The sequence below is a fragment of the Thunnus maccoyii genome, chromosome 5, assembly GCF_910596095.1.
Source record: "Thunnus maccoyii chromosome 5, fThuMac1.1, whole genome shotgun sequence".
NCBI lineage: Eukaryota > Metazoa > Chordata > Actinopteri > Scombriformes > Scombridae > Thunnus > Thunnus maccoyii.
The window spans coordinates 10,762,907-10,779,132 of NC_056537.1; the positions used below are offsets into that span (position 1 = coordinate 10,762,907).

At 39.3% G+C, this 16,226-nt stretch overlaps 1 protein-coding gene across 1 annotated transcript in view; it reads left to right on the plus strand.

The window, feature by feature from the left end:
* The window catches only part of fbln1 (fibulin 1), a 30,984-nt gene extending 27,003 nt beyond the window's left edge, over positions 1-3,981 (plus strand). Inside the window, exon 17 of the mRNA XM_042412323.1 lies at positions 3,389-3,981. Coding sequence (XP_042268257.1) covers positions 3,389-3,528 — 140 coding nt within the window. The 3' untranslated portion in view covers positions 3,529-3,981. The remainder of the gene's footprint in view (positions 1-3,388) is intronic.
* Positions 3,982-16,226: the final 12,245 nt, after the last annotated feature.

Genomic DNA, 16,226 nt, shown 5'->3' on the forward strand with positions numbered 1-16,226 from the left:
TGCTGTTCCTAAATGCACAGCTTCTCCACATGTGCTAATTAGACCACAAACAAATTTACAAAACAGGCCTCAGACACATTCCACATATTGAAGTATTTAGATGCCCTTAATACATATTCAGTTGAAACATGAATGTGTATGTGTTTTTGTTATTTATTTACGTGGTAAGAGTGTTAAATATTTTTTCAGAGGAACAGTCTTCATGATTTTCAGTGCAAAACTTACCCTCAGTTGACCCTGATTATAGAGTGTTTAGTCTTCATTAAGTTAGGCCACACTTACTGTATACTGTAATTATTAAAAAAGGTTTAATATAGAATGAATCAATCTATCTTTGCTATGGTCCATATTGTACTTATAATGATATCTTACCCATCTTTATTGTCTGCTTGCTCAACGCAGGATGGAATCTTTTGAACTGATTTTGTTTGATTGAAACACACAGACAAGCCATGAACCTTCTGAACTTCTGAGTTTTCATTGGTCAACTCAGAGTTGCGTGCCATCTCGATTGACTTATGTCTGAAAATAATTTTCAGACTCAAAATTTAATCTGTTTTTCCATGTCAGTTATTTTTTTTTAATGTTGCGGCTGTTGTTAGGTTTAGGCAAAGGTTAGCTTTTTCTGATGGCGCTGGCGCTTTGGAAACAATAAAATCTCAGTGCTGCTCCACTCTGTCTAGTGTCACTACGCAACAGAGTCTCAAAACACCAAAACATGGGGGCAACCCTGGTAGAAATGGGGCCCATTCCACACTCCTCCGAGTGCTTATCACCGGAATCTTCTGGAATCTGTTGTGTGCCCACAGAGCCGACTCAGAAAAGGACGAGAAAGCAAAAGAAAGTGACAGAAAGAGAGAGAGACAGCAGTTCAAGCTCCTATAACTTGCCCCTCCTAGAGTTAAAGATGGATTCCTGGAGGAATGCCTCCATGGCTATATCGCGTGACTGCGACTGCTCCCCTCCATCAAACACATGGGACTCATTTACCCTTGTGGGCCACAGTGATGGTGCCACAAACACCAGGCCCCCTCAGGAAGGGAAGAGAGGGGAGGAAGAGAGGGAAGAGAATTAGTGGGTGGGGGGATCTGCCATCATACAATGCCAGTGTCCCAAAGGACGCAGCGAATGGCACATAATGGATGATCATTTGCCCATTGGTGAACAATGACCAAATGGGTTTTACTGCTTTATTACAAGTACCACAGCAAGGAGCCTCATAAATCAGACCAATAGAGGCAGTGATCTGTCATCATTTTGATCCATGTTGGATGAGTTGAGTTGGATTGAGTCATCATACTAAAAGCTTGAACTCTGTACTGACACAGTTATGAATAAGAGAAACACAAGAGGGGAAAATGAGACAAAGAAACGGGATGGTTGAAGGTGTGATGGGAGGACAGTGTGGTGATTGTGCTGCCTGACTGCACTGAGCCGACTGCTGTTCAAACAGGCCAGAGCTGAAATGTCACCCACGCTCTGCAGAGAAAAGGCCCGCTGACAGCCTGTATAAACACTGGCATTTTTTCCCCCTGTAATCGCATGTTCACTTAAAAAGAGCACCCAATGAATTCCATGGGCATTCAATAATGCTGTCTTGCAGTATGTTTATTCTCCCATCTGTTTTACCATGACAGAGGGTGTCTTTTGTCCATGAAAAGAGTATGGAAGGTGGTAGAGAAAAATTAAATGCTGATTGTCATGGACAGTAATGACATGTCCCTACATGAGCTGTTTTTTAGCTCATCAACACCACACCTCATTTGAATACTCATCAAATGTACAAAATTGGGGAAACATCAGAAACACTCCTTTTCGTTTCAGTGGCTGGAGGGGCGTGTTGGTGTCTGTGTTTGATTGACAACAGCTGGTAGGATGAACTCCGGAAGGAGAATGAGAGTTAAAGTAAACAAACTTGCACTGTAGCTTACAAGCCATGGGCAGAAAGTGTGTTGTTAGCAGCAATATTGAAGAGTAAAATCCACACCATTATCTAAATGGACTGAAGTGATATTCGCAAGTACAGTTAAGCTGTTTAATGAGCTGCAACTGAGCTGCTGATTACTTTGAATCACACGTTCAACAAGATATAGTGCAGGACAAAATGTGCATTGATGTTTCTAAGTTGACTTAAGCAGGAAAGTTAATGTGGGTTGTTTTTCAAAGTTTTTGGCTCCTGTGTTGTGCAAATATGGTTTAAAATGATTGGCTGTATGAAAACTAGTTTGACATTCAGACAAATGAATGCGAAAATCCTTTTGGATTTGGATTTTTTCTTCTCAAAGGAAAACACAGGACATGTGATTTACCTAGCAAAAATGTAGCAGGAGAAATCATGCAATTTCATTTCAGTCCAACTGAAATGAAATTACAGGGTCAGTATTTTTTGCAGTTACTCTCTACTGAAGAAATAGTTGCTAAGAAAATTGCTGACAATGATGTCTTTGGATTATATTCAACATAACATCTTGTCCACACCATCCATGTAGTGATGAGGCCCATAAGCATCTCAGCAGCTTCAGTCCTTGGTCAGTGTCTACACCAGACGTGTTAAGCCACAGTACTGCTGTGTAATCAGGAGCTTTTTGGCAACCCCATACACAATCAGTGAAGTCGGAAGAAAACAGACTTTAAACGTAAAAATACACTTTGGGTCACAGCTACGAGTGAAGAGTTCAAACCTTTACACAACCGGAATAGACAGCTGTATTGAATATAATGTATAAAATTGAAGCGTAAGACGTGCATGAGACAGATGATTGAAACGTGACAGATTTAGACAGCCTGTGAGCGGGACATTGTTTTTGAAAGGACCCTTTGTTGTTGAATGACAAATGTAATTTTTCAATGTGCTGAACACCACAGACAAAATTCCGCTGTTATAGCTTAAAACCTCAGCACATAAAACCAAAACTATCTGCATGGCTAGATACCACCATGGGTCAGTGAAAAAAAAAGTTTTAGGGTGACCCATTAAACCAAATAGCTATACAAAAATCAAAACAATCAAAAAAATGAACATGCACAAAGACAGTCTGCAAGGCAAAAGCTACAAGGCTGCTGCTCATTTAATTAAACGACTCTTATGTGTCTGAAGAACTCATGAAATTGACAAATTTAAAACTACTACAAAACTACTACTGAAGATTTTCATTATAATATTTCACTGGTTCAATCATTGTTGCATGTTGCTGATATTTTGTTACTTGCTTGTACATTTCCCCCATAAGGACAACATGCAATAACTAAATGACTGAACAAGCAAAACATAGTTTTGTTGTTTGAAATATTATCTCATAAAATCAAACCAGGTAGTAGATAATTAGTATGTATTGCACCACAGACAGCCTATTATACAGTACTGTTGTCTTGTCTTTGTCTCTTCTAGGTGTTGTCCGCCAGGTGAAGCCTGTGATTGGTCCATTGACTACAGTCCTGAAACTGTCCATGCGCAACCTGACAACCCAGGGTGACTCCGGCCAGAACATAATCAACGTTCATGTTTTTGTCTCTGAGTTCTGGTTCTGAGAGGTGGACACCAAATTTTACCACATGTATTAATTCATCCATTGTCAACACTGTACACATTGGTTATGTTATATCAATGCATAGATCAGTGTCTGGGTTTTAATGTAATGTTCAGTTACTTTTGACAGTTTCTGGGATGAAAAGCTACAAGCTGCTTCTAATGAGAGCACTACGCTTTGTTTTGGTGACAAGCTCAGCTTGATATGCACTCCTGTGTTGCAGCTGGCAAAATGGAGCTAAATATGAAGAAACTTCTCTCTTCAGAATCTCTTCAGAAATGAGACATCCAGAACTTTTTTAAACTGAAAGTGCATGTATTTAGAAAGGCCGTTAAAGGATATGGTTGAATGCAACAATATTCTTCACATGACATTATAAGCCTTGTTTTTGTAACATTCACTTTTCCTTTGGATGAGGTATTTTTTCTATGGAATAAACACTATTTTAGTTACAGTATTTGTTTTTTGTCTTTGGGAAAAACCAAAATGCTTTACTTACGCTCACTAACGTCAAGTAGCTGTAATTAGCTACCACTATTTATTCACCACAGAAAAAAATAATAATAACTAACTAAATTATAACTAAATTTATAGAACACTTTTCAAGCAATAAGCACAAAGTGCTTTCCAAAGGAGAGGAAATTCAAAACATAACAACATTAGGGATAAGTGCAAGAGGTAAAATAATGAAACACAAACATACATACACATACATATGCACATATATGCATATATTTACATAAATAAAAGATAAAAACTCTCAATGAAAGAAAAAAATCAAACAGCTCATGACCAGCTCACCTGGAATAGTTAGAAGACCCAGACTGGCAGACCTGAGGGGACTGTTTGGACGGTACGGTGTAAGGAGCTCAGTTATATACTCCGGCGCCAGATCATTCAGAGCCTTGTATGTGATTAAAAGCACTCTAAAATGGATTTTAAAAGAGACTGGAAGCCAGTGCAGTGAAGCCAAGATTGGTGTGAGAATTGCTTTGTTTTTGTCAATAGTCTAGCTGCTGAATTTTTAACAATCTGGAGCTGCTCCATAACTCGATTGGTCAGTTAAGTAAACAAGACATTACAGTAATCAAGGCAGGAGGATATAAGAGCATGTATAATTTTCTCTGTTACTGAAGGACAGAACTGATCTAATTTTGGAAATATTCCTCAGTTGATAAAAACACGGGTGAACGACTTTCTTTACATGTTTCTCAAAGCTCAAGTTACTATCCAGGATAACACCCAGATTTTTTGTAGCTGACTTTATGTTAGGAGTGAGGGGGCCAAGGAGTGACTGTATTTGTTTTGAGATGTGTTCAGGGCCAATGATGAGAAAATGTCCTGCCCACCACAAGTTCTCCTCACAAAACAATTCAAAATCTCACTGTGCCTTGTTATTTATCCTTGCTTATTGAGGGTTGTTGTGTAATGGAAGCTTTAAATAATGGATGTGATTTTATATGAACATTTTATTGACTGCACTGCTGTTTAACAGAGAAGAAAACTGACCTCTCTGTCCAAATTTTCACATTTAATTAAAGCTACCAAAAAAGAAAAAGCAATCTGGGCAGGTTACTTCCTCATGACTTAAAAATAATTATGTTTAACATTTAGGCCTATTAGATGAAGCAATGCATTTCCTGTTAACACTGTCTAGAGTAGTAAATTCTAGGCATGTCATGTCTCAGCAGGCTCAAAATATTAAAGCTGTAGTTTATTAAATATTTATTGGAATGTATAATTTATGTTCAACCTTATAGGTGTCAGCGCTGAACTGACCACGATCATCTACGATTGTTATATTTTTATATGCTTGGTCCTTAGTCCTTCTGTGACATAACAATCCTTAACATTCAAAAAAAATCTTTTATGAGGTGGGCATGGCACTGTGCTTTACAAAATGACTCCAAATTCAAATGGTCGCCATATTATCCAACCTAAAATCAGATCTTTAAAATGTAAACGTGTGAAATGAGTTTTCATCTCATTAAGAATTTAGTATAACTTTACTTGGTGTACCCTGGCAATGAGTTAACGTTTGAAAACATTATGACTTATGCAATACTCTGAATAAAGTCAGAACACGATGACAGGAAACTTGATTATGATAATTCAAACATGTCAATATTTGCCAACAAACAGACATGCAAATAGTACTATCTTAGCCAGTTTACTTTTGTTCACAGTGGTCTGTGGAACGTCAGTTTCCATAGTGACATTTAGAACATTGTTTGTTTTTGCACCCAATGATATCTGTTTAGGAGCAGTAAAGACGTATATTAACAGCCTGTCCTCAGAATGCCCTCTGTAGGGATGTACATACGTTTCTATTCAAGATACTCTGTGCGTGCATGTAAACATGTTCATTGTGGGTTTCATGCATGGTCTTTTTGTCATTCTGGGGGATGGAGGAGGTTCGATTTCCCGAAAATCGTCTTTGGTGGAGAGTGACTTAAAGGGGGGGAACAAGGTGGCAGCAGTAGTTAAAGACCATGGGCATGGGTACGAGCAACCACATTCCTAATTACGTTTTTCAGTGAACCAGAACTCCTCTTTACATCAAACATGGGGGGGAGGAGAGGGACATCAGACAGAGAGTAAGCTGAACACATGTCAGTAACGGCCTAACTATGAGACTGTAATCATCACTGTGGCTGGGCCCAGCTAAAGTCCGCGGACGCTTCAAAGACAATAGAGGGGGAGGCGCATACATCAGGATCTCAAGTCGTCTGCTGTGATGGATTTTAAGGCTCTACTGAAGAGGGATATCCTCTTCAGAGGAAATAGAGGCCAGCAGGTCAGCCTTGTGGTCGACATGAAAAGAGAGAAGAAATGCAGTGTGTGTGTGTGTGTGTGTGTGTGTATGTTAGCTCCAGAACCCTAAAACCACTCTTTCAGCCAATATATGATATGGTACATGTTTTCCAATGCTTGACAAGTGGCTGACATAATTTAATAACTTTATGGTAACTATATATAACCTAACGTATATAATACTTATAATCCAAAGCGACCTGGTTTGGAAAATAGGTGGGGAACCTTTTCTCTTAATAGTACTTGGTACATAATTATAATTAGAACAAAGTGTCTCTTTTGATCAGTTTTTGAGTAAGGAAAAACAAGTAGCATTTCTAAAAAGGGCTTCAAAGACACGGCAGCATGACCACTTCTCTATGTAAAAGTTAAAAGAGAAAAATCAGTATACATTGTTCATACTCTTTAACACATACTGAGCCTATTTCTGCAATGTGTCAAAAGAAAGATGATGTGCATTATAATCTGCGGTGGAAAAACACTTCACATTGTTACTTAGTATAGTTTGCAACATGCCTGCATATTTGACTTGACGATATTGCATACCAAAAGCCACAGAAAACACGTTGTAAGGACGTAAACAGCTGAATATGAGCATCGAAAAAGCCATATAGTCAGACTGTGTGGGAGGACATTACCCAGGAAAGGCCTGGCTGGCTCTGAATCTGGACAGTAAGAAAGGCTGGGGCAGCAGTCCCTTTCAGCATTACCAAACCACATACATGTGTGGGGACAAATGAGCAAATATCTTCTGCCAGACTCTCCGTTCGAAGCCAAGAGGGAGCTGCTTGCACTGGAAGCCTATGATATGACTAAGCCAAGTGGGCTTGATGAGTCGACGTAATGGCAGGGGAGCAGACCGGTGTGTGTCTGCACTGTTTGTTTGTGTACTCTACTGTGGCACAATGGTGGTCAGGCCTCTCAATACAAGTGGTCATGGTGGTGTCTGGCCCAGAGTAGACAGGGTATGGGGCTGATGGGAGAGTAGCCCAGGGGTTGGTGAGGCGGGCTGATCCCAGACAGAGACCAGAGGACCTCAGGAGGCACGTGCTCGGCTGACTCCTGCACTCACCCACTCCCTCTTTTTCCTGGCGTCCTACCCCGACTTCCACCGCAACACATGTTATAGGATATAAGTGAGTTCTTTTAATAAATTTGGGGGTATTTATTTTTTTCCTCTATTTTACAAACCACTGTTCCTCATTACCATAAACACAAAAATCTTTCTTTTAGATGGGTACTACCAACTTGCTGTGGTTTTGCTCTCTTCTCCATGAGATTTCCATGTTTGCAGTACATTTAATGTTCACAAAGATAATGGGTTAATTTATATTTTTTAAATGTGAAAAGGTGAGATGTTTTGTATATATTCCTATGTCTTGCAAACCTGGCTCATCTGAATAAACAAAAGACAAATTACCAATGAGTATCTCCACTTATAAGCAAAAAATAATTCACCTGTGTCAAAAACGTGTTCTCTTACTGTGCATTTAAAGGAGTTTGCAAAGTGGTGTTTCATAGAAGTCCAATAGATGGCAGACATATACAACACAACGCTGCACAGCCAGAGAGATTTAACAATGTATTTCCCTTAACAACTGTCACCACCTTACATTACAATGGCAGAAGCAGCCAACCAAATATCAATGGGTTTTTTTTGTTTTTTTTTTTTACTTTTCAGTAAAAATCCCTCATGAATCTTCTATCCAGCAGGACACAATTTAATAAAATCTGAACTTACTGAAATTTATGCCCATCATTTTAAAATACATTCCACTGGGACCTAAATAGTGCAACATTAAAGTCCTGTAAGATTCTGACTTAAGCCTAACAAAGTGTAGAATTGCACAAAAAACAATATGGGAGGCTGATGTGAAGGTTATGGAAAGGTCTACTGGGACCTTCGCCCAAAATAGGATCATAAATGATCGGCTCCAAAACACCATAGGTCATGACAAAATCTATACAGTCTTTGTGATATGGGACTCCTATTATTGCCTCCGTTTAAATCAATTAAATCTTTTGAGGTTTAGGTTGATAGACAGTCCACCGATTACATAGGGGCTCCACAAAGCACACAAGTGTGCCCTTCCATAACTTACAGATTTTAAACGTAACCATTTACAACCACTACTGAGCTCAACCTGTTGCCAGAGTACACAGTGGATCAATCACATTTGGGAATATAGAACTAGGTTGTACTCATGAAAATTCAGCGTGCAGTCTCTCTGTTGTTACAAGCAGCTCAAAACACACTGTGACGTCCATAGTGCTTAAGTGGATGCATATCATAGGGAAGGAAGGGAAACAAATCTAACCACATGTAACCATGGTGTGATGGTCACCTAAAATAGTCTGTGACCTTAGACTGTAAAGTCATCCTTTCTTACGGCATGAAATGGGTAATTTTAATGTGGCATTTATTTGTTACATATTTGGTCAACTTTTATTGCCTGTTGTGGCATTTAAAACAAATGTGTTCTTCATAAGGATAAAAAGCACATTGTTTATTGAGGAAACTATACTTATTCCATGACACACTAGCTGTGAGATTTAAATATCCAATAATGGGAAATAAAACTTCAAGAAATAGCACAAAGTTTGTTGAAAAATAAAAGTTCTAAAGCTTGTCTTAGACCAATTTTCTTTTTCTTTGTAACCCTAAAATTTTCAGAAAGTAAAATCCATTTATTGCCATGATAAGACTCATGTTATTTTCCAGTTTTCCCCATAAAATACAACATTTTAAGGGGATTATGGTCCATATCAAACCTACGTCATAAAGTAGCTGTCTGCACTTTGAAAAGCTGGTCCAGCGGTCAGGCTTGGCCCTTGAGGACTTAGCTATACACTCTGACGATGACCATGATCTCACAGCCTGTCTGTGAAAGGCTTTACTGACATAACTGGCCTTCAGACCTCAAATGTTTGAGCTTTCATTGTAAGTGACTGAGCTGGGAGTTTGCTGTGTCTGCCGAAGTGTTGTTTTGTCTGTGGCTGAGTACACACACCCCTCAGTGGACACCTTGTGCCGTATCAGATGTCTTTGGGTCTTGGAGCAGTGACCGGACAGGGATCCGATTAGGAGAAAAGAGATTTGCTCAGTAAACACAGGGAGTTGTCACTGGGTTTCGGCATTTTGTTAGAAGGGAAACCATTGCGTATTGTATGTTTTCATATGTAGTGTCAAGTATGTAATCATCTAGAACTTACTTTGCACTTGCCCTTTGAGTTTGACATTTACTGTCATCACTTTCAGTGGTCAAAATCACACCCAGTAATTCATCACTAAATCACTCAACAGAATGTGTAATGAGCCAAGCTTTAACTGCTGAGTTCCTATTAGCAGAGAGATGCATTGGCTGACACCTTACATACAACACCTAAGGATAATTTCTGGCCTTGAAAAGATAAAAATGAGTCGGATAACATCCAACACTTGAAAAAGGACAGTCTAAAAAATTAAGAGAAGAATGAATGAATTGTTATGAGAAAATGTTACATCTATAATTGTTTTTGTCTGAGCAGCATGGGAAAATAAAATGTCTATTTGAGAGAAATACTATTTATGGGTTTGTACTGTAATGGCAAAAAAAGCTTGATCATCCAGTACACATCTGTATGTCATTGTTCCCAAACCACTGTCTCTGCATACACTCAAATTTTGAGAGCAGAGATTCAGAGAATTAATTATCCAATTGTTCAGATGCAGAGCCGTTTCTTGCTATATGCGAACTATGCACATGCGTAGGGTCCCTGCGACTGCCAAGGGGCCCCATTGTGCCAACCTATTTTTTTTTTTGTCTCCTCAAATATAAATTGACACTTTTGGTAACCAAGCGTTCTCATGTTTTGATCTAAAACACATACATTATTTAAACTCACAATGACTAAAACAAAATGTATGTATTTATCAAAAAGCAGAGTTTATTGCGAGAGCTCTTTGCCTTACAAGCAAACCAACTTCAAACTCATCATCAAATTTTGACGTACTGACGGTGATGACGGTCAAGTACTTCAAGTGTAACACTCTGACAGATATTTTATGCACTGTCATGATTTCCAAAAGGACTAATCCTTCAGGAAACCAACAATGAACCAACAATGAAAGCTAAAAAAAGCCAAGGAAAAACTATGTTTGCAGAGCAGAGATAAGACATATTAATTTCACTTAGGACCTTTTTTAGAACCTTTTTTATGGAGCGTGCACAGTTACCTGAACCACCGTTAGCTAAGTAGTTTTACCATGTATCATATGAGCATATCTAGCTAGCTAGCTAACTCTAACACGCATTTTTATTTTCAGAGCTGGCTATGGTAGCAAACGTGATCTGTGGTACCATGGTGTTATTGAACTTCATCTGACCACATCTGTGTACTAGCTTTATGCTCAAAATTACAATTATCAGGTATTGGCTCAGCGAACGCCTCTGTGTACCGTGAGGGGAGAATGGTAGACAAAGGTCCATGCAAAAATCTGGCTAATTGGTTCTGCATTACCTGTCAGCAAGAAAAAAAGAAAAAAAAATCCCCAAAAAACACACATGACTTGAGACTTTTTTTTTTTTTTTTTTTACTAACTGGTAGGTGTTCTGGTAAATTCAGCATGTATGTAATTCTCCAAACATTTTGCATTTTAACTCCTCAAGCAGTGGCGATTTTGGCATTAATATTTTGGCAGGGCAACACACACACAGAAAGTAGCTGCTCAGTTAACGCTGGCTGACGATGCTAACGTTCAGGATAAGCAGGACTCTAATTACACGTTTACAACAAACAAAATCAACTCTACCATGACCAGACGTCCTGGTTTGTCCGGGATTGTCCTGGTTTCAGGCTGGGTGTCCCGAGTCCCTACAAATATCTGTAAAACACTAAAATGTCCGGGTTTTCAACACTCACTACCAAATTCTCCCGGTTATTATACTTGTTTTCAGTGCTTACATAGACATTTATCAAAAACAAAAACAATGCACCAGGCGTCTGAATGCAACACTGATTTGTCTTTATGTGTGTCAATCAATCAATGAGTCGTTGTCAAGGCTGTTGCTATGACGCTTTCTGCTCTTTCTGACAGAACCTGTCAGTATGCTAACGGTTAGCTTTCATGCCGAAGAGAGAGTCAGTCTTTTTTAAAGAGCTCCAGGAGGCTTACTCCTTCCTTCGTAAAGCACCAGGCAATGAAAATGCTGCGTTCTGCACACACTGCAGGAGTACATTTTTGGTTGCGCACGGTGGAAATGCCAATCTAAAATATCATATTAAGATGGCCAAACATAAGTGGTGGTTTCCCTGAAAACTGAGAGCTCCAGAAAAGAAACTCTTATAGACTGAAAAACGTAAAGTACCCAGCAATCTTCTCTTTCTTTAAAGGTTCTTTCTCGGCTTTTGTTATTAACGAGGTGCAATTGTGATTTAATATTTTGACGCCTCGAATTGCCACTCAAAGTGTAGTCACACGGAAACCAACTATAGGACCACCAGTGTATCCAAATAGCCGACTCAAGACTGAAACCAACATCAGCATACTTAAATTCTGAAGCTATTTAAAGGGGAAATTTAATGGATTAAACTGCAGCAATTATGGCAGGCTTTCGTGCTTAATGTTTGTGACTAGTCATTATTCTTCCAGTTTCTAGTCACTAATGTTATTTTACTAGTCACTGGTTCTTTTAAATAAGTAGTTTTTTTTTTTTTTTTTTTAAGCGTTTTGGATTTCAACAATAATTACAATATGAATAATGATTATGATAAAATATGTTCATTCACTCAGAAACTTTGTCTCTGCGGGAGCACTTCTGAAATACTTTGGGGGGCCGGCCTGTGAGTCGACACGAGGCCCATCTTCCTTTGCAGACCAACAAACATCAGAAGCAGGTAACTCCTCTGCTCACCTGCAAACACAAGGCGCATCATTTTCCTCTGCAGATCTACTTCATCACCTTACTAATGCTGAACTGATCGATCTAGCTGACTGGCCATCTGTTTTGACAGATGCAGTCAGGACAGGTTTAGTATTGAAGGTGCAGTGTGTAGAATTTAGTGGCATATACTGGAACAGACTTGGCAGAAATTGAATACAATATTCGTAAGTGTATTTTAATTAGTTTATTATCACCTGAAAATAAGAATTGTTGTGTTTTTGCTACCTTAGAATGAGCCCTTTATATCTACATAGGGAACGGATCCTCTTCCACAGAGCCCGCCATGTTACACTGCCATGTTTTTACAGTAGCCCAGAATGGACAAACCAAACACTGGCTCTAGAGAGAGCTTTTTGCATTTTCGTTGTTTCGTTGGGAGGGGGAGGGGTATTCAGTTGATTGCATTCTGCAAACTTACCGCTAGATGCCACTAAATCCTACACACTGGTTCTTTCAGAGGACCCTTTCAGAACGGTTCAGATTTCACATTCCCCAAAAGAAAAGATGGTAGAAGCTTCCATCACCACTATATGTACAGAACATTAGGGAATGGGGAAAAATTAAAGCAAAGTTGGCTTATCTGTTCAAGAAAGGATTTCAGAGTAATGACAAATGAACTTTCTAACTGGATGAATATAGGAATACATTTGAAAAGCCATGAAAGCAGTCCGGAGCACATGCACAACATGGCAACATGGAAGGAATTGGAACTGCTCCTAAAGACAGGGAAGACCATAGATCAGGCAGAAACGTCACTCTTGGAAGCTGAGAGGAAGTACTGGTGAGATGTCCTGACTTGCTTGGTCTCCATCGTCCAGATTCAGTGTGTGTAGCACACACACTGAATCTGGTGGTGCCTGATGCAGCAAGAGGATCCACAGATGCCATCAGCTACTTTGACAATGTACAGAAACTGTGCACGCTCTTCTCTGCAGCACCACAGAGATGGGCAAACTTGAAGGATCATGTGACAGTTACACTGAAGTCCTGGAGTGAAACACAGTGGGAGAGTCTTGTAAATAGTATTGAAGCTGTGTGGTACCAGGCCCCCAACATAAGAGATGCACTGCTGGAGGTCACAGATGCTCTGACCAAGATTGAAGCACAAGCTTTGGCAGAGGAGGTTGGGTTGTACCACCTCCAGATTTGCAAAGTGGTATGGTACGATTTCCTTCACCAAGTGAACCATGTAAGCAAGCTCCTGCAGTCTGCAATAATTCAGCTTGATGTGGCAGTTGACCTCCTCATGAAGGCAAAGACCTCACTCACAAGCTACAGAGACACTGGCTTTGCTGCAGCTCAGGCCTCTGCTAAAGACATCTTTGAGGACATGAATGTGGAGCCTATGCTGAAGGAGAAATGGCTTAGAAGCACAAAGAGACATTTTGCCTATGAAGCCCCAGACGAACCTTTCAGTGATGCAATGAAGAAGCTGGAAACCACATTCTTTACTGTAGTGGTGGACCACCACTGAATCATTGAATGAACAGGTAAATGTGGAGTGCTGCTCAACAAAAAATGAATAATGTGGCATTGCAACAAGCTCTGCAGTACACTAACCTTTGGAGATGAAATGGATATTAATGGAAGGAAACTGACTCTTGAAATCAAAACCTTGCCAAACCTCCCTTCAGACAGCATGACAACAATAGAGCTTCTATGTTTCATTCAGAAAAAGCATCTGAAGGAACTATACCCCAGTCTGTGGATTGCCCTGAGAATTGCTTGTACTCTCCCAGTGACAGTGACATCAGCAGAGAGGAGCTTTTACAAGCTGAAGCTCATCAACACTTACTTGAGGTCATCAATGGCCAGCAGCTGTCCTATGATGACATCATTGATGACTTTGCCTCCAAAAAATCTAGGAAGCGAAATTTTGATGGAGGATGGTGATGATGATGACAATGATGATAATTGAAAGCCTTCTGTTTTAATCGTCATAGTGATAATTGTGTGTAATTTGTTATTTGTTCATGGTTCATTTGTACCTTAATCTTTATGCTAGTTTCATTAGGCCCCATAAATAATCATTTAGTTGTCTGATTTGTGAAATGGTTTTGCACTTTTATCTTGGATCTTGCTAATGTTGCTTTGTAATGCTTAATTTTATATTTATTCTTGTACATACATTTATAATTTATTCAAAACATTGTGTTTTAAAAAACAGTCATTTTATTAGTTCATTATTTATAATGTATAAAAGTAGCATCTGGTCTCATTTATATGTATATGATGCAGATTTGGTGTGTATTTATGAGTGCTTGAAATGGGGGAGGGGGCAAACAAGATTTTGCATTGGGCCCCCAAAAAGCTAGAAACAGCCCTGTTTTGAGGCATCATCAAGGGGAAAAGGACATAGGGCGTCAAAAGGCACATTTTTAATTTGGTGACAGTTACAACACGCTTGCCTGCTTTCCTATTAACATCATTGCATCTCTGCCTGTTCAATGCTCCATTTTACTCTGTGCATGACTATGTCTTGATTTAATCTTCCAGAAACCGCAATGAGACAAAGGTCATCTGTGATATTAATGAGAGGAAGGCCTTTGAATCTGCCACAATGGCATGCAGCTTTGCTGTGTGACTAAATGTGGCTTAGCTACCATTGCCAATAATAATTAATATGTCACATTTTGTTTTTCAATAGGGTGTTTTCTGCCTTTGTAACTTCAGAGGGTTGGGGAAATCCATCAACATGTTCCTTGCATTGGTACTAGCTAGGTCACCCAAAGTAAGTTTGGTTAATGGTTACCCATTACGGTATGGACGCTTGTAGAGGAACTCTGTGACGGTGATCCCCCTTCATCACAACAACACTGGCTTTGTACACTATCCATCTGTTGACTTAGTGGTCACCATTGTGAACACACACACCTACTTCAAAACAGCAAAATGCATACTTAATGGACATATGGCCTACATTGTCAGTAGACCGCTGTGATGATGTCTTTTTCTGTTTCCTCTCATGTCCGGATGAATTAAATAGATCAAGACTTCTTGATTCCAGCCTATTAGTGTAAAGTTCAGAGAAACCAGACTGGTTGTTAGACACCATATCCTGTGTGTATGATGATGTTATATCAACTGTATATAACACAGCCTCGACTTGTTGTGTGGTAAGGATAAAGCAGATGCTATAGATAAGGTTAGGGTTAAAATAGAGTTAAGCCGGGGGAGACTCTGGAAGCCATTGAGTCATTGATCTCAGGGTTCTCCAATCCATACTGAGCCGGGGGTTATTCTCTATCCCCTCACCCTCCTTCCTTTTTTATCCTTTGTTGTGGTCACTGGGACAATCGGTTACAGCCCAACGGAATGGAAACCACTCAGTCAGTCCCCTGCTACAGCAAACTATTAAACAGAGGATCCAGTTACTATGACCATTCTGGGAGAGAAAGCATCTTTAGGGGAGATTTAGTCTCTCAGAATGCTTCACTATACTGTAATCCCAGCTAACACAAAACATTTTCATACTTGTTGTCCAAATCACTTACATTTCATCCACTGGAATTCCTCAAATCACGGTCACTACCAAGGAATGATCACTTTTATATGTAGATCACATCCAGAGACTTTTCAGTGTTTATATCAGCCTAGATGTTTTTTTGTTGGGTAAGTGACTTGAAAATTAAATTTTGTTTAATTACTGATTACATATTACTCATTGTAAAAGTAATTACATTACTTATTACTCAACAGCAAAAGTAAGGTGTTATCTTACTCATTATGTTACTTTTGTTATTCAGCTGTCAGCTCCATCAAAGTTGCCTTTTAACAGCTCAAAATCCTCCACACACACACTGCATCTTTTGCATTTAACACATGTAGAAATAGAATAAATAGAAAATGAGATATTTGTGATTTAACAAGCAAGCAGGAAACAGTTTGGAAGGATTTACTGACCGTGGCTAACGTTAGCAAGTCGGCTAAGCTAAAACACAACTTTGGAATTACCACAAGT